This window comes from Dendrobates tinctorius, unplaced genomic scaffold (genome assembly GCF_039654945.1).
Source record: "Dendrobates tinctorius isolate UK_male_01 unplaced genomic scaffold, ASM3965494v1 ptg000102l, whole genome shotgun sequence".
Taxonomy (NCBI): Eukaryota; Metazoa; Chordata; class Amphibia; order Anura; family Dendrobatidae; genus Dendrobates; species Dendrobates tinctorius.
In genome coordinates, this window is record NW_027361770.1 from 40,253,583 (window position 1) to 40,272,747 (window position 19,165).

A 19,165-nucleotide genomic window follows, 5' to 3' on the forward strand; every position below is an offset into this window, starting at 1 on the left:
CTCTCCACAGGTGTTCTATGGGATTCAGGTCTGGACTCATTGCTGGCCACCTTAGAAGTCTCCAGTGCTTTCTCTCAAACCATTTTCTAGTGCTTTTTGAAGTGTGTTTTGGGTTATTGTCCTGCTGGAAGACCCATGACCTCTGAGGTAGACCCAGCTTTCTCACACTGGGCCCTAAATTATGCTGCAAAATTTGTTGGTAGTCTTCTGACTTCATAATGCCATGCACACGGTCAAGCAGTCCAGTGCCAGAGGCAGCAAAGCAACCCCAAAACATCAGGGAACCTCCGCCATGTTTGACTGTAGGGACCGTGTACTTTTCTTTGAATGCCTCTTTTTTCTCCTGTAAACTCTATGTTGATGCTTTTGCCCTAAAAGCTTTACTTTTGTCTCATCTGACCAAAGAACATTCTTCCAAAATGTTTTAGGCATTTTCAGGTAAGTTTTGGCAAACTCCAGCCTGGCTTTTTTATGTCTCGGGGTAAGAAGTGGAGTCTTCCTGGGTCTCCTACCATACAGTCCATTTTCATTCAGATGCCGACGGATAGTACGGGTTGACACCGTTGTACCCTCGGACTGCAGGGCAGCTTGAACTTGTTTGGATGTTAGTGGAGGTTCTTTATCCAACATCCGCACAATCTTGCGTTGAAATCTCTTGTCAATTTTCCTTTTCCGTCCACATCTAGGGAGGTTAGCCACAGTGCCATGGGCTTTAAACTTCTTGATGACACTGCGCACGGTAGACACAGGAACATTCAGGTCTTTGGAGATGGACTTGTAGCCTTGAGATTGCTCATGCTTCCTCACAATTTGGTTTCTCAAGTCCTCAGACAGTTCTTTGGTCTTCTTTCTTTTCTCCATGCTCAATGTGGTACACACAAGGACACAGGACAGAGGTTGAGTCAACTTTAATCCATGTCAACTGGCTGCAAGTGTGATTTAGTTATTGCCAACACCTGTTAGGTGCCACAGGTAAGTTACAGGTGCTGTTAATTACACAAATTAGAGAAGCATCACATGATTTTTCGCACAGTGCCAATACTTTTGTCCACCCTCTTTTTTATGTTTGGTGTGGAATTATATCCAATTTGGCTTTAGGACAATTCTTTTTGTGTTTTTTCATTTAAGACAAATTAAATGAAGATAATAATACCAAAGAATTTGTGTTTGCAATCATTTTCAGGAAGAAACTGAGTATTATCTGACAGAATTGCAGGGGTGTCAATACTTTTGGCCATGACTGTATATAAAAGCAAACAAAAATTAAGACTTAAAGATAACCATTATATTCCAAACACTTTAATATATACTAAGTCATGCTGGCATGTTAGATATTCAAATGTACGGTTACACATTTAATTAAGCCAAGCACCATTTCTCAGGAAAGAATGTCCCTGCAGGCCATCTCTACCAAATCAAAACATTAAAGTGGACAATTAAATGTGTTTTTCTTCACCTAAAAGGCCTATTATTCACTAGGAGACAAACACAAGAAAAGATTAGATCAGCTAAACTTTGTGTGGTGCGTACTCAATTTAGACTTTTAGCCTAGTGATATCCATGTCATGGTTACGTTTTCTAATGTAGTATTACAATAAATGCATTTATTAGTACCTACACTATAATGTATAGAGAGGTGATGGCACCGACTCAGGAGCATAGATTGGCCTACACCATCAGCACAATGTCAGATGTAACATACAGCTGATACTGCCAACATTACAGCAAACTTTGATTCTATGCCAAGTATGGCAGCCTATTAGAAACAGGGTCTAAAAGGCTATGTAGCAGGCATAAAACACTAATACAGTATTGCAGGGTACCATAAAAGCGATGAGAAGATAACACGTTTAAATCAACAACTGGGACAAAAAAAATTTCATACAAAGTCCGTTATACACGTCTCAACATTGAAATGGCAAACACAAAGAAGCAAAGTTGTGACATTTTGAAAATCACAGGATTGACATGTTAATGATATGGAAATGATGAAAATAGAAACAAAACAGCTCAATTTATTAAGAATCATGTATGAGCACCACACACAAAAATACACACACTCCCATGCGTTGTCACGTCATCACTGAGGTTGTCCAGTGCTCAAACAACCCCTTCTCAATTGCTATGTTACCCCCTGTAAAATAGTAACACTACAATCATAATAACCTTTGATGCTGGCGACATTACAGCGATGTCAGCGCTAGCTCTCATGAGGCTCACTTGAGACTGTAAAGTCAAACAGCCCCTGCAGCCAATCAGCGGTGGCTTCACTCTCCCCTCCTAGGGGTAAATCAAACTTCCGGAGGAAGTCAAAGCTGAGGCTGCTCGCACTCCCTCCGAATGTCAATTACGTTGACAGAAGAGGAGTGTGAAATTAGTGCTGATTGTTATGTAATGTGATCCCTGAGGCCAATGTGACAGAAGTCCAGGGAGAGAAAGTGCCAATGTCACTGGAACACCGCCTGCACCAGAAGGGAGTAGAAGTGCTCTTATTCTACTGGGAGTTATGGAAACCCCTTTAATGGTTGTCTGAGGAATGTTCTGCCACACTGTATTTGAGAATGCAAATCATTACATATCTGCTGCTGGCAGCTACCTTTGCAATTTCCAAACATAACATTCCTCAGACAAACATTAATAACCTCATTGAGAGCTTGCCAAGGTGTCTAAGTGTGTACAATTCTGCGCATTGTTTTCATACTCAATGCATAATGAATCAAGATGTTTTGAAAATGGTTTCCATTTTTTAATCATTTGCATGTCATTAACAAGTCTATTGATTCTGGGATTTTCATAATTCAACGTGTTGCAGTTTCAAAGTTGAGGCGTGTAATTAGAAAAAAAAGAAACAATCAAGCATAAAAATATGTCCGTAATTCTTATCACTGCAACCATAAAGACCATTACTCTAAAAGTATAGTTTTGTTTGATGTGATTTATCCCATTTATTTAAAAAGTCACACACAACCTAAGAACTACATCTTGCATCTGATAAAAAAAAATAAGACATCACACAGCTCCAGAAGTAAAAAACTTACAAGTCTCAGAATATGGCAATTTTTTGAGGGGTTTTCATTTTGCACATTAGAAAAAATAATAAAAAAAACAACTACGGTATATAAATTTGAATAGCTGTATCAGTTCGGAGTCACAGAACAAAATTAACAACCTTTATGCTGTGTATCCTCAAGCAAACGAGATGTCAATCAAGCAGGAAGACGCAGCACTGGGCTGGAAATAGAGCTGGAGTGGTGGAGGCTTCAGATCTACAGCCTCATAGGCATATAAATTCAAACACTGATTTCAAAATTTCAAAGGCATAGAGGAACGGACTGGCCATGTAAAGGTATTCCTGGGCTTGTCTATGAAAGATCTACATGCACATATAAATAGTTTGGGGGTGAAATTCTGCTGAGAAAAGTTTAGATGTTCAATAATACAGTATACTAAGTGAAAACATATGAAAAGACGAGATGGTCATAACTGGTTGAGCACTTAGCCCAAATGTGCTTTCATGCTCTGGTCTTTTGTTATGGGTATTGCACATTATGATGATGGCTTTGAAATCTACCATGGAAGTGTCACAGGCCATAACTCGTTTCACACTAGTTGCCAAATGGCTTTCATATGGTAATCAAACTGGTCCCCCCGATTGATGAGCAAACTAAACTGCACAACTAAGCTATAATAACAAAGACATAGTCATAGAGCAAAGTCAAGACAATGGAGCACGGCTAAATGCTCTTCTGTAGAAGTCCTTTGGAATTCAGACAGCATTGCCGCAGCAGCCTGCAGAGCTGAAAGCATAGTCACACTGCACACACCAGTAACTAGTAACATTTTCTCATATAAATGTACGACGACACATCATTGAAAGAAATAAAGAGTAGCCACAAGACAGTGAGCTGCTCGCTGAGCAATGTTTCTAGCCTATAAAGAAAGCATCGTCAAAAAGACTTGTGAAGCATGCTGCTTTCCAACGCCTAAGAATTAGGAGATTCATCTTCAATATTCTCCTGATATATACTGCAACCATGATGGGACTGCACTATGGCGTTGTAGCTGTATAAAGAATATTTTTTATTAGATACAAGTCTGAATGATGGGAAACAGAATCACACTATAAAACTGTACCCTGCAAATATTTGTGTTTTTCTGTATTTCCATCTTTAGAAATCAAATGACTGCTCCACGTGAAGTATTGGCAGAGAGGTCTGGAGTCTACAAATACAGAACAGCCGGCAGTAGAAAAGAAAATGTGCCCGGGGCAACGTTCTGAACGTTACACAGGGGGCAACTATTCAGAAAAGTTGGGCAAATATGGACATACACATAATAAAGGAGAATATGAACTCCTCCCATTAAATTCATTCTGAATCAACCCATCGCAGTTCAGACTAATTTGTATAGTTGTAATGTTTTATAAAATATATCCAGGAGTTCATAGTAAAAGCAACAGATAACTGCTGGATAAAATAATTGAGAATAAATGTAAAACTTTGGGAAACTTTTCCCTTTAGGTGAAAATCCAAAAATCTAGGTTCACAAGAAAAAGGGCTCCTCTCATCAGAACAAGAAAAAAAAAAAAAAAGACTGCGAAACACAACCAAACAAACTGCATTAAGAATAATCCCAGAGACTGGTGGTCCTTTAATTAGTATAAAATATGGTCTGCGTAAGAGGTTTACCTGTACCACATTTTCCACAAACTAAGAACAGTAATAGTTTCAGTTAAAAAGAGGATTTTTCAGAATATAAAAAGAATTACTTTGTTAAAAAGCTCTTACAGCTTGCATCCACACTGAAACCAGCTGTTCTAGCTCCATCTTGGCTTGGTTAGACAATTCCAGAATGCGTTCTCGATTTTCATGGCTGGTGTAAGCAGAGTCCGTGAAGTCCTCTGTGTGCTCCAATACAACTTCTAACATAGTGGAAAGATTCTCCTTCGAGAGGAAATATAGGTTATCTCTAAGTCCTTCAACTTTACCCTAGGAGGGAAAAAAATAGAGATACTGTAAAAAGCATTATGATGCACTTCTATCATTTGTATGCATATTGTCACTCGAAAAAGTTCTTATTTAGCTTTTTTCAGTGCAGTTTAAAAATAATAAAAAAAATTGTGGTCCTGTTTGATTGCAAGATTGTAGTAACTGTGAAAAACAAAATGTAAGAAATTATCTTGAATTCTGTACCATCTCCTTAAAAATAAGAGATAATTATATAATCTACTAGTTTTGTGATTGCCATGGTAGTATTAATGCATCAACTCTTCTGAGCATGAATGGAGAAGAACTTGACACTCAGAGTTGTGATTCAAGAAGCTGTGATGCAATCCAAAGTGAAATCATAATGTTTCAGTCAATTCATAGACATTATTCTGAGCCCAACATCTCTAGTCTCAGCAATGTATCCCAATACTGATTCTACACAATGATTATCCATATTGTACTCTGGTTATATACCCGTAGTTTATTGATACATTTTGCTTGTATATATATATTTTCTTATAAATCCTTTTAATATATTATTTAGTTCTGTGTACAGTGCATCTGAAGAAAGTCTATGAATTGACAACTATTTTGATTTCACTGGTAATTACATCTACAAATAAATCCTTTTGAATCCCAACTCTAAGGGCCCCGTCACACATAGCGACTCACCAGCGATCCCAACAACGATATCAACGTGTTAGGATAGCTGGTGAGTCGCTACATGATCGCTGATGAGCTGTCAAACAGACAGCTTCACCAGCGATGCCGAGCGCGCGGCGTCGCTGTGTACTTAGTTACCAGCGTGCTGATGCATGGAGCTGGTAACTAAGGTACACATCGGGTTTCTAAGGGACATGTGTCACTTAGAAACCCGATGTGTACCTTAGTTACCAGCTCCCTGCATCAGCGCGCTGGTAACTAAGGTACACAGAGGGTTTCTAAGCACAGCCCCGTGCTTAGAAACCCTGCGTTTACCTTAGTTACCAGCTGATCGCTGGTCTCCCGCCTGTCACACACAGCGATGCGAGCTGGCCAGCGGGAGACCAGCGACCAAAAAAATGTCCTGGGCTTTCCAACAGCGATCCCGGCAGGGGGGCCGGTCGCTGATCGCTGTCACACACAGCGATCTCGCTGGTGAGATTGCTGTTACGTCACAAAACTTGTGACTCAGCAGCGATCTCGCTAGAGAGATCGCTATGTGTGACGGGGCCCTAAGCGTGCCAAGTTCTTCTTCATTTATTGCTACGGGTTGGGCCCTTGCTTCTGTACCACTACTCAGGAGTGCCAGGTTCTTCTACTGCATGATTACTTACTCTTCTGAGTATGTACATCCAGATGTGTGAACCTCATTCTTATAAATGTGTTCCAGTGTGTGGCACTGATGTAGAAAAAAAATAACCATAATGCCACTTCAAGAGAACAAATGAGAAAGTTACCGCCACATTGGCATCAATTTTCCAGCCAGCACCTATAGAACGCACAAAAGACTTCTGCTCTACTTTTAACAGGACTGGCAGCAGTAGGTGTCATCAACAGCTGAGAAACTACTGCAAAAGTGACATAAAACAAACTGGTTGCCATTAACTGAATGTAGAAATGGCAAAAGGTCATAAAGGGAAAAATGTTCTTAAAACAAAATATTCTGACTAATTCATAAACTCATTTATTAGTTTAGCATTGCCTCTTTAATAATGTCAAGGTCTTCAAATATTCTGAGTGCAGAAACAAATCACAAAATTATTATTAAATTATTATTTCCTAAATGACATATTCTCACCTTAAATTCTCTAATTCCGGTGTAGATACTGCACGGTGCAAGTTCAGGTTCACCATTAGGTCGTGTGTCGGTAACAATTTCAATGACCTGCTCTAATGCCACTCTCATTCTTTGGAAGACTCCTTCTTTATTGATCCGTGCTGACTCACAATCTGGATGCCTTAGACAGGTCTGAGGAGAAATAGATTGGGTGGGTTCAAGTTATACCAAACCAAAAAGTATTATCTTTAAATGGTGAGTTGCTAAGAAATGTATTCTAAGATAACGCGAAACAAAACCATTAAGATGGTTAAGTGTTTTCTTAGGGTGTTTTCTTACGAATTTCTTTAAGTATTTTTTTCATTACTTCTTTTCTTTAATTCTTTTCCAAATCAAGTAACTGATTTGAAACTCTGTTCTTCTTTGCTTAGGAGTCCAGTAGTTGCGCTAACCTATGAACACAAGCCTTCCTCACATGACTATGCACATGTAATATAATACAACATACATGTGAAGATTTCAGAAAGCTGCCGAAACGTTGCTGCTAATGGATCAGTAAAGCCATGGTTTTTCACTTTAATTTTTGGAGTGCTGGTATGTACATATGTATTCACCCCTTTTACTATGAAGCCCTCATAAATTTCTGGTGCAAGCAATTGCCTTCATAAGTCACACACACACACAGACATACACAGCTGTCAATAACTGATAAGACCAGCAAAACTGGGACTTCAATCAATAACTTACAAGTTATACTATATAATGTAACGCAGCAATAAAAATTATTTTCATTTTCACATTAAATCTCTCATTAAGGGCTCCGTCTGACGTCCAAGTGTTGCGTATGAGTGCTATCCGTGATTTCCATGGATAGAACTAATACCTATGAGGAATATGGCAGAGATATGTCCAAGTTGGATCAAAATCTGCAATGCAAGTCAATGGGTCCGTGAAAAAAAAATCAGTCTGCAAATCCGATTTTCATGGACTTTCAGATTGAAAAAGGTGGAGAATTTATTTAATTTATTTTTTAAAAATTTATCCACGTACGAGAAAATCGGTTGACACGCGAACCATACTCTGATCAGTATAATTGTTCAGATTTTTTCATAGATAAAAAATCCGAAATCTGACTGAGCCCTAAATAGAACCTCTTTGGATATGACTTATAGATCTAAGGGGTAAGGCTTCTCCTTGTGGAGAGTGACATACCAGCTCTGGCTTGTCAAGGTAAGGAGGCTTATTCCCCGTGCAATGCTCCTCTGGGGAATTTAACATGCAAATTGCCTCTTCAGAGAAGAAGAAGACTTGAACTCTATAGCACCACCTGTTGGAAGTAGCGATCCTACAAGTCACAATCAACCCTTTAACGAGTCTTGCAATTGGACTTAGGATAAAAGCCAAATCAGTATCTCAATTTGCAGACACGGTGTTTCCAGCTATTGGCATTGCACGGCGAATAAGCCTCCTTACCTTGACAAGCCAGAGCTGGTATGTCACTCTCCACAAGGAGAAACCTTACCCCTTAGACCTCAATCCAAAGCCTCTCACCTAGCCAAATCAGATCTCATACTTTGCACTGATGAGGGCCAATAGCCTGAAACACAGTGTCTGGAAATTGAGATATTGATTTGGATTTTATCCTAAGTCATATTGCAAGACTCGTTAAAGGGTTGATTGTGACTTGTAGGATCGCTACTTCCAACAGGTGGCACTATAGAGTTCAAGTCCTCTTTCTCTGAAGAGGCAATTTGCAGATATGACTTATAGAATTCCTTTTACCTTGGAACTGTACTGTTAAAAACACTCAAAATGAATGAGAAACCAAGTAAAACGTGGTTGAGCTAGGTGCCCTTTCTCCAGAGTCCAGGTGGGGTAATCACATATGGAAATTGGTTGTCAAGCTGAGAAAAAAAAATCATCTAAAGTGAATCTGACAGCTGTCTTATGCTCCCTGGAGTACAAACAGGAAAGCCCGGTATGTGTGAAGGTATGTGCATAGGGCATCTTTTAGATGACAATGTACCTGCATAGTTTATAAAGCAGAAGACACTTCAGGGATCCAGATAAGTGTTGAACATTAGTCAGGACATACGCTGTATTTATTTTATTCTGTTTATCAAATAAAGCAAAGTTTGCCTGGGCCTTTAATAGACATACCGGGTTGTACAACCCACACCCTTACCACTGAGGCTGGATATCAGTTACGTTTTATGTACTCTATATAGCAATAGTCTGTTAAATATCTGGAATTAATGTAGGACTATATAGGGTATAATAGGGTGAGACACCGTTGAGTGGGGGGGCGACATTTGCGCTAAATTTTAATTTGACAACCTCCGAGGCCTGGTAGGGCAGTTACCAGGAAAACATTAAGAAAAGATAGGTCCCCAAAACCTGGGCCATCAGGTATACCTTATATCGCTGTGGTAATTATCTGAACTTATGTGTGAATATTACTCAACAATTTCTTTTGGGAAAACTTAAAAAAAAAAAAAAAAAGTTTTGAATAAAGTATAGGTTTTTAAAAGGGTTTATATATGTTAATTGGTTTGATTACCAATTGTCTTGAATCACTGATGTGAGCAACTTCAGAAAAATGCCAGCGGGTGATTCTCCTTTAGCGTCTTTCTCATCGCTTTTGCGGTGGCTTTGCTGCCAAGATTTTTTTTTTTTTTTTTTTTATATATATGAGCAGTGACTGCTTCCAAGAGGCAGCCGACTGGAGAATGGATTTCAAAGCATAAAGTGATTAAAAGAAGTTACAAAAGATAGAACATATGCACAGCAATGTCAAAACAACTTGCTGGGCATATGTTAATTATTTTTCTCATTTTTTTCAGTGCTTTATAAAAAGTATGTTCCGGGCAGAATCCCCCTGAAAATGACTGCCTGCATATATACCCTTAAACTGAAAATTTGCAACATTTCAGAGAAAACATACATTTTAAGAGCCGTCCATGGACCATGTTACTCTGAGATTAAGCCCACTTTACTGAATGATTACTATATGACAAGCAAAGATAAAAAATGACACACTGCTGATCTTGCTTTGGGCAAATGTTGAACATAAGGTATGTCACAAAAGTGAGTACACCCCTCACATTTTTGCAAATATTTTATTATATATTTTCATGAAACAACATTGAAGATATGACACTGATACAGTATAACGTAGTCAGTGTACAGCTTTGTATAAGGGTATGTTCACAATGGGCATTTTGCTGCGTTTTTTATGCTAATTTTGAGCTGTTTATTACAGTACCAGCATCCAGTACCACATTGTTTTTTGTGTCATCAGGATTTTGTGCTTTGCTGCTTTTTTTGGACAGAGCAAGTCACTTTCAGCGTTTTAGCAGCGTTTTTCACCCATTGGCTTGAATGGGTGTTGAAAAACCGCTGCAAAAAAACATAGCAAAAACACTGGTATCATTATTTGCAGCGTTTTTTCTGCAGAAAAGTCATGGATATTAACATGGACAAAGAGACACAAAAAAGCACCAAAAACGCACCTAAACCTGCGTTTTTGCCGCTGCTTCTTTCCTGCCAAGAAGTCAGGTTTTGCTGCTGAAAGAAAAAGCAGCAAAAACGCCCAGTGTGAACTTACCCTAATAGTGTACTTGGTGTGACCTCTAAATAACAACACAGCCATTAATGTCAAAAGCGTAGGCAACAAAAGTGAGTACACCCCCAAGTGAGAATGGCCAAATTGTGCCCAAATAGCCATTTTCCCTCCATGAGGTCATGTGACGCAATAGTGTTTACAAGGACTCATGTGTGAATGGGGAGCAGGTGTGTTAAATTTGGTGTTATCGCTTTCACACTGTCTCATACTGGTCACTGGAAGTTCAACATGGCACCTCATGGCAAGGAATGCTGAAGATCTGAAAAAAAGAATTGTTGCTCTACATCAAGGGTGGGCCGTGGGCTGGTCCCCGGAGTCAGCAATGCTCATGCAGCAGTCGTATATCCTGCCAGCTGCTGAACCTTTATCCCCCAAGTGCACGGTACGCAGCGTTCATAGAACACTGCCTGCATATGACTGATGATGTCATCGGGGTGGGCGGAGTTAGCACCCTATGCGCTCCTGCCTCCTGTTCCGGAAAAGGAGCTGCTGCCAAAGAGTCTAGATCAGGACGATCTCTGTGCCGGCAGCTCTGTGCCTGTCTGTTGGTGATTTCTGTGCCCCTCAGCTATGTGCCCCCCTGTGATCTGTGCCCCCCAGCTATGTGCCCGCTATGCCCCCCTGTGATCTCTGTGCCTCCCAGCTATGTGCCCCCATGGAATCTCTATGCCCCCCTGTGATATTTGTGCTCCCATGTGATCTGTGCCCCCTGTGATCTCTGTTCCCTCTAGCTATGAGCCCCCCAGCTATGTGCTCCTCCGTGATCTCTGTGCCCCCCAGCTATGTGCCCTTCTGTGATCTCTGTGCCCCCCCAGCTATGTGCCCTTCAGTGATCTTTGTGTCCCCCTAGTGATCTATGTGCCTCTCTGGCGATGCCTGTTCACAACTCCAGTGCTGTATATACCCCCTCCCCTAGTGCTGTATATCCCCCCCAGGGCTGTATGTGCCCCCACCTGTGATGTATATAGCCCCCAGTGATGTATATGACCCCACCAGTGATGTATATTACCCCCCCAGGGACATATACACCCCCAGTGCTGTCTGTGCTTCCTAGTGATGTATATAGCTCCTCAGTGATGTCTATTCCCCCCAGCCTCCCCGGTGATGAATATGCCCCAGAATCTCCTGTGATGTCTATGCCCACCCCAGCCACTCCTGTAATTTATATGACCCCAGATTCTCCTGTGATGCATATACAGCAGTCTCAATGTTTCCTATGTTATGTATGTACAGCAGTTCCAGGGTCTCCTGTGTGATGTATATACAGCAGTCCATGCGTCTCCTATGTGATGTATATACAGCAGTCCCTGCATCTCCTATGTTATGTATATACAGCAGTCTCTGTGTCCTCTATGTGATGTATGTATAGACAGTAACAGCGTCTATATAATGTATAGACAGTAGTCACAGTGTCTCCTGTGTGATGCTTATACAGCAGACCCATCATCTCCTATGTGGTGTATATACAGCTGTCTCAGTGTCTCCTATGTGATGTATATACAGCAGTTACAGCATCTCCTATGTAATGTATATGATTTACAAAACTTATTATTATGACACAAAGCTGACTGCTCTCCTGGTTGACACAAACCTAGAAAAGCAGCTGTGAGAAGCAACATGATCCGTATCACTGTTAGGAACGGCGGAACGCACTAAATAAAATAATAATAAAGTGCGTTCGCCGCTCGGGGTCCACGTGCAGTAGGTGGTATAACTGCTGCTAAGTGGTGGCAGACAAGCAATATGGCGGTATGATGCACACGGGTTGAACTTCACCCAGAGTGCGCAGAGCGGCCTTTGTTCACACACAGAGGTGCCGCAACAAAAAACATACAAAACGCTGAACCTGTTAGTGACACAGGCTTCAGGTAGATGCACACACGGTATCTGGTCACAGGAGCAGGACCCAAAACAGAGGAGCTGCGTCCCTCTAGACCTACTGTGTGTGCGGCGTCACTTCTGCGGATGCCAAGGAGGGCTGCAACCGCAGCGCGGTGTTGGACACTGCCGCTCGACGACAAAGCAGAAAGCAAGCGCGATGTCGGACGCTAGCGTAGCGGTGCGGTTAGCACAGTGGCTTAAGGCTTGCCACTGACTGGCGCTGACTGCAAAACTAATTCCCTAGCCACATGCGTATTATCAGAGGGAAGGGGTTTCAAATGAGTCAGTCACCAGAATCATGCATCCGTCACCACTCACACATAGCAAGTATAGTCTATACTAGCGCATGGCGGAACGGCCATGCACTCTTTTTATAGCCGTGCGGGACCTTCCAGATATCCGAGTTGGACCAATGAGATCTGGAACAGGACCTGGGCACATGACTCCCAATCTCCAATGGAAGATCGCCTCGTGAGAATGCCCAGTAGGAGCACAGAGGAACTTAGTCTCTGGAGCGGTCTGCTGCAAAGCAATCTCATCTGCAGTAGAAAGACAGCAGGAGACCGCAGAATGTGAGGCTCTGGATTCCTGCAGAGCAGACGCAGAAACCTGACGCCTAACATTACCCCCCCTCCTAGGGCCCCCTCCTCTCTGAGCCTTCCAATCCACCACCCTGTGCTCATCAGAGGCATAGGCCTCAGACTCTTCCGAAGGCAAGTCTGATGTCCCGGTAGGTGACACGGAAAACCCGGGACACCTGGAAGGTATCAGAGGTGGCAAGATCGCCAGGTTTAAGAAGGGACACGTGGGAGACAACGGGAACGGCAAAACCACCCGGAGCGTAAGTTGAAGTGGGACGCCGCGGTGTGTCGGCGGACGTCTCCACTCTCTGTTTAAGGAAGCTTACCCAAGGACACGAGGCGCATGCCTGAATATATTTCTTAAAGTCCCGAGCCCTGTGCGGCCAGCAATATGACCCTGCCAGCAGTTTTGTGGTCTGCATGTAGCCACAGTGACCACCCGCCCTGGACGCGTGTGCCCACGCGAGAACCTTCGGCCGAAGGCGAGGGGGGACAAAGGTCTTGCCCGGCGGCACAGAGTTTGGTCATTGCGGGGCCCCGTTATCCTGGTGAACAGAGTGCTGACAGTGGCAACCGCAAGTAGAGCTTAGTGTCGGACGTGCCTCGAGACTGGCGAGAGACACCTCCATGGGCTCTGGGAGTGAACACTCTGGCTCGGGTGAATCCAGAGGTTCAAAGAGGTCGGGAGCCGGAGTAACCTTCCGTCTGAATTGAGCACGCTCCAGCCCGCGCTCCGAAAAACGGAGATCAATACTGGTGGCAATGGCAATCAGCTCCTCCAGATTTGCAGGAACCTCTCTGGTAGAAAGAGCATCCTTAACATGCTCCGCTAAATCTCTCCAAAACACAGGGATGAGGGCTTTGTCAGACCACTCCAGCTCGGAAGCCAGTGTCCGAAAACGAACGGCATACTGACTAACCGAGAGGGATCCCTGAGTCAAAGCCAGTAGCTGTAGAGAGGTGTCGTGCGTGACCCGTGGTCGCAGGAAGACCTGCTTAATAGCTGTTAAAAACTGAGCAGCGGTCCGAACCTCTGGGTCACCACGCTGCCATAGTGGCGTAGCCCACTCCAACGCCTTGCCTGACAGAAGGGAAATAAACCCCACCTTGGCCCGTTTCGTAGGGAATCGCGCAGCCAGTAACTCCAGCTGGATAGAGCACTGGCTGACGAAACCCCTACAGGAGGCGCCATTGCCAGAAAATTTATCGAGCAACGGGAGGCGGGGAACTGTCGGCGCATGGGAGGACGTGGACATACGGGAAACCGCCTCAGCGATCACCTGTACAGCAGCCTCCGAAGACTTCGCCGCTGCGATGACACACTCAAGAGTAGCCAACCAGCCCTCTAGCTGGTGAATGCACTGAAGGAGTTGCTGCTGATCTGCCATCACTAGCCAGACCCTGGCGCTAGTATAATGTTAGGAACGGCGGAACGCACTAAATAAAATAATAAAGTGCGTTCGCCGCTCGGGGTCCACCGTGCAGTAGGTGGTATAACTGCTGCTAAGTGGTGGAAGACAAGCAATATGGCGGTATGATGCACACGGGTTAAACTTCACCCAGAGTGCGCAGAGCGGCCTCTGTTCACACACAGAGGTGCCGCAACATAAACATACAAAACGCTGAACCTGTTAGTGACACAGGCTTCAGGTAGATGCACACACGGAATCTGGTCACAGGAGCAGGACCCAAAACAGAGGAGCTGCGTCCCTCTAGACCTACCGTGTGTGCGACGTCGCTTCTTCGGACGCCAAGGAGGGCTGCAACTGCAGTGCGGCGTAGGACACTGCCGCTCGACAACAAAGCAGAAAGCAAGCGCGATGTCGGACGCTAGCATAGTGGTGCGGTGAGCACAGTGGCTTAAAGCTTGCCACTGACTGGCGCTGACTTGCAAAACTAATTCCCTATCCACATGCGTATTATCAGAGGGAAATGAGTCAGTCACCAGAATCATGCATCCGTCACCATTCACACATAGCAAGTATAGTCTATACTAGCGCATGGAGGAAAGGCCATGCGCGCTTTTTATAGCCGTGCGGGACCTTCCAGATCTCCGAGATGGACCAATGAGATCTGGAACAGGACCTGGGCACATGACTCCCGATCTCCAATGGGAGATCGCCTCGTGAGCATGCCCAGTAGGAGCACAGAGGGACTTAGTCTCTGGAGCGGTTTGCTGCAAAACAATCTCCTCTGCAGTAGAAAGACAGCAGGAGACAGCAGAATGTGAGGCTCTGGATTCCTGCAGAGCAGACGCAGAGACCCGACGCCTAACACAGTATCGCCTAACATCACAACTGCACCAAAGAGAAGCAGCTCCAGCCATCACATTAAGTGTGAGTTACCATAAATACTTGTTTGACTACATATACCAGGGTAATTTTCAAGGTGATCATTTCTATGTGGCCCCCGAATGATGGTAGAGATTTCCAAATGGCCCCCGGCTAGAAAAAGATTCCCCACCCCTGCTCTACATAAAGATGGCCTAAGCTATAAGATTGCCGACACCCTGAAACTGAATTGCAGCACAGTGGCCAAGACCATATAGTGGTTTTCCACTCAGAACTGGCTTTGCCATGGTCAACCAAAGAAGTTGAGTGCACAAACTGAAAGACACATCCAGAGGTTGTCTTTTCAAAATAGACAAAAAGCAGACTAAGGACATGGGTCACGTAATCTATGTCTTGTGGTCTGATGAGCCCAAGATAAACTTATTTGGATCAGATGCTGTCAAGAATGTGTGGTGGCATCCAGATGAGGAGTACAAAGAATTTGTGTCTTGCCTACAGTCAGGCATGGTTGTGGGATTGTCATGGTTTGGGGCTGCATGAGTGCAGCCGGAAGTGGGGAGCTACAGTTCATTGAGAGAACCATAAATGCCAACGTATACTGTGACATACTGAAGAGCATGATCCGCTCCCTTCAGAAACTGAACCACAGGGCAGTATTCCAAAATGTTAACGACATGCTGGACTGGCCAAGCATGTTTCCAGACCTAAACCCTATTGAGCAAATGTGGGGCATCCTCAAACAGAAGTTGGAAGAGCGCAAGGTCTCTAACATCCACCAGCTCCATGATGTCATCATGGAGGTGGATTCCAGTGGTAACCTGCGAAGTTCTAATGAACTCCATGCCCAAGAGAGTTAAGGCAGTGCTGGAAAAGAATGAGGGCCACACGATATGTTAACCCTTTGGACACAATTTGACTATTTTCAATTAGGGATGTACTCACTTTTGTTGCCGGCGGTTTAGAACTTAATGGACATGTGTTAAGTTGTTTAGAGGCCACACCAAATTTACATTGTTATACAAGCTGTACAACGATTATTTTACATTGTATCAAAGCATCAGATCTTCAGTGTTGTCCCATGAAAAGTTATATTTACAAAAATGTGAGGGGTGTACTCACTTTTGTGACATACTGTAAAATTGTGTGCATAACCTATATATAGTTATCATCTGATACGTAATTTCCTTCTATACTGTAATCTTTTTTATTGCTTGCGATACCTTTTGAATAACAATACCCGCCTTGTAAAGAGACTAATAGCCATGTAGTCAATGGGAGGTATGTGTCGCAGAGATGGCTGCTCCCTGCGATGCAACCCGCAGTATTTTGGCTTTAATGCATTAAGATGTCGTTTAGTGCACCTGGGTCCAGGTTGCAGGTAGCTATGAAAGATGGTACGTCTGGCTACCTATATACCTCACCTGTGGGTGTGGTTACAGCCTATGTAATGGACATTGATGTTTGACACATGGTCTGTGTGTTGGGAGGGAGAAGGCCCTACTGTGTGTGTGGCTCCAGACGGAGCCTGCTTGCTGGACATTGCACAGCCTGTGTGTCCACAGGCCTGAGGGAGCAGAGCTCCGCTATAGACATTGAGGTTTGTCTGTCTGATGTACAGACTGTTTACCTTTTGTTGGTGTTTTGGTGGTTTATGAAGCAAACAAACCCACATTGACTTTCAAGAGAACGTGCCTCCTGTCTCCTTCTACGCACCTGAATGAGTACAAAACCTTACAGCCTTTAGGCTGTGTGCACACGCTGCGGATTAGGTGCGGATTCATCAGCGCGGATTTTGTAAAATCCGCAGGTGAAACTGCAGGTCAAAATACCTGCGGTTTTACCTGCGGATTGCTCTGCGGTTTTGCCCTGCGGTTTTTCATCTCCTCAATGGAGGAGATGGCAAACCGCAGGGGAATCCGCAGAAAGAATTGACATGTCAATTCTTTCTGTGGATTAAACCAAAAGAAAAGGTGAACACAAGGCCATGATAACGTATAAAAAATACAATTTTATTAAAGCATCTAATAAAACCAATCGACAGGTATGTATGGGAACGATGTAGGAAAACGCACACATAATGGTGGTACATAGGCACATGCAAAGGGACGTACACATCCAGATTAATACATATTAGCCATAAGTATAATAATCACACAATTGTGATTTAACCCACACGCTATAATATATAGTATCAAAGGGAAAGTGATGGACACAAATGCACAGCTGGGATATATACCACAATTATTTCCCTTAGCCATATCCATAAAGATCCCACCCTGCTGACAGCAAGTGACCACCATATATTAATCACTACCCCAAAGATACCATACAATTAAGGGGTTAAATTACCAGCAGGTCACGGCAGCAGGGACTATGATGTATCCTGGATGAGCACGTCAGCCCCGACGCGCGTTTCGATCCTCCTTCATCAGGGGGCCCCCTGATGAAGGAGGATCGAAACGCGCGTCGGGGCTGACGTGCTCATCCAGGATACATCATAGTCCCTGCTGCTGCCGTGACCTGCTGGTAATTTAACCCCTTAATTGTATGGTATCTTTGGGGTAGTGATTAATATATGGTGGTCACTTCCTGTCAGCAGGGTGGGATCTTTATGGATATGGCTAAGGGAAATAATTGTGGTATATATCCCAGCTGTGCATTTATGTGTCCATCACTTTCCCTTTGATACTATATATTATAGCGTGTGGGTTAAATCACAATTGTGTGATTATTATACTTATGGCTAATATGTATTAATCTGGATGTGTACGTCCCTTTGCATGTGCCTATGTACCACCATTATGTGTGCGTTTTCCTACATCGTTCCCATACATACCTGTCGATTGGTTTTATTAGATGCTTTAATAAAATTGTATTTTTTATACGTTAGCATGGCCTTGTGTTCACCTTTTCTTTTGGTTTAGTTTATGTGTTTTTGGTCATAGGTAGTTAAATCCGCAATAAATCTATGGTAGATGTACAAGCAAAATACCATGTATATATGTTTGACCTGCTGGTGTCATTTCTTTCTGTGGATTGAAAACCGCAGATAATCCACGCGGAAAATTCCGCACCGTCTGCATTGCGGTTTTTGATTCCCATAGGGAATCATGGTACTGTACACCACAGCAAAATCCGCAGCGCGTGCACACAGCCTGAGACAGCTTGGTGGATAAACACTGCAATCTTACCTTGGAGGCTGTGAGCAGCATCATCGTACACTTCTCTAGCACGGCCCTTGCAGCAGCCATACTTGCTTTTTTCTTCTCATTCTTCAAGTCCTTAAAAATTAGTATATTGACAACATGATTAAATTTTTTGTATTGAGAATATTTTCACAATAATTACAATAAAACCTTATTAAAGCTGATGCTACTATACAGTAACAGCTCTCATTACTACTGCATATAGAATGGTACAATACACATGCCAGTCCTCCTGCAGTATTTGCATTCACCATAAAACCTTATTAGTGCATTATTCCTACAAGCATTGCATTGTGTTGTTCCCGTTCCTCCTCGTCTGAGTGTTACCATTCTCCTTGTGGATAGGCGTTTTCGTACACACTAGTAGGCTGACTGCTCAGTTTCAGGAGGCACATACACACACAGTTATCAATTCATTTGCCTTTCCAGGAGTAATAGGAGGAACAGCACAAAACAAATTTCTAAGAATTTTATTTTAATCATTTCATAGATGTTCACTAATACTGAGCAGACGGGTCTGGAGTGATAATGGGGGGAATCTCTGGTATCAGTAGCCTGTGAATCACAGCATGGAGAAGACGGGAACCACACTCTTACACCAGATTCATAGCCTATAGCTCCAGCATATCCTTCTGTCCTTCCTTCAGGTTTTGAGAATGTTTAACTAAAATGGCACAAAATGCATATAGGGACATAAGAGTACAGACCATTAGCTGTAATATTCTGTCCCATTAAGGGCAGCATATCACCTAATCTGATTCAATGGCTGAAACGAACTGCTGGGATTCAGGCTTAAGGCAGATAACCTTTAGTTTTTCTAATGGGACCATAGTA

General features: G+C 43.2%; 1 protein-coding gene across 1 annotated transcript in view; it reads right to left on the reverse strand.

The window, feature by feature from the left end:
• Positions 1-19,165, reverse strand: part of CTNNAL1 (catenin alpha like 1) — a 288,515-nt gene that overhangs the window by 97,664 nt on the left and 171,686 nt on the right. The window contains exons 5-7 of the mRNA XM_073587855.1: positions 18,317-18,406; positions 6,769-6,939; positions 4,788-4,988 (exon numbers count right to left, since the gene is read on the reverse strand). Of these exons, the coding sequence (XP_073443956.1) occupies positions 4,788-4,988; positions 6,769-6,939; positions 18,317-18,406 (462 nt within the window). The remainder of the gene's footprint in view (positions 1-4,787; positions 4,989-6,768; positions 6,940-18,316; positions 18,407-19,165) is intronic.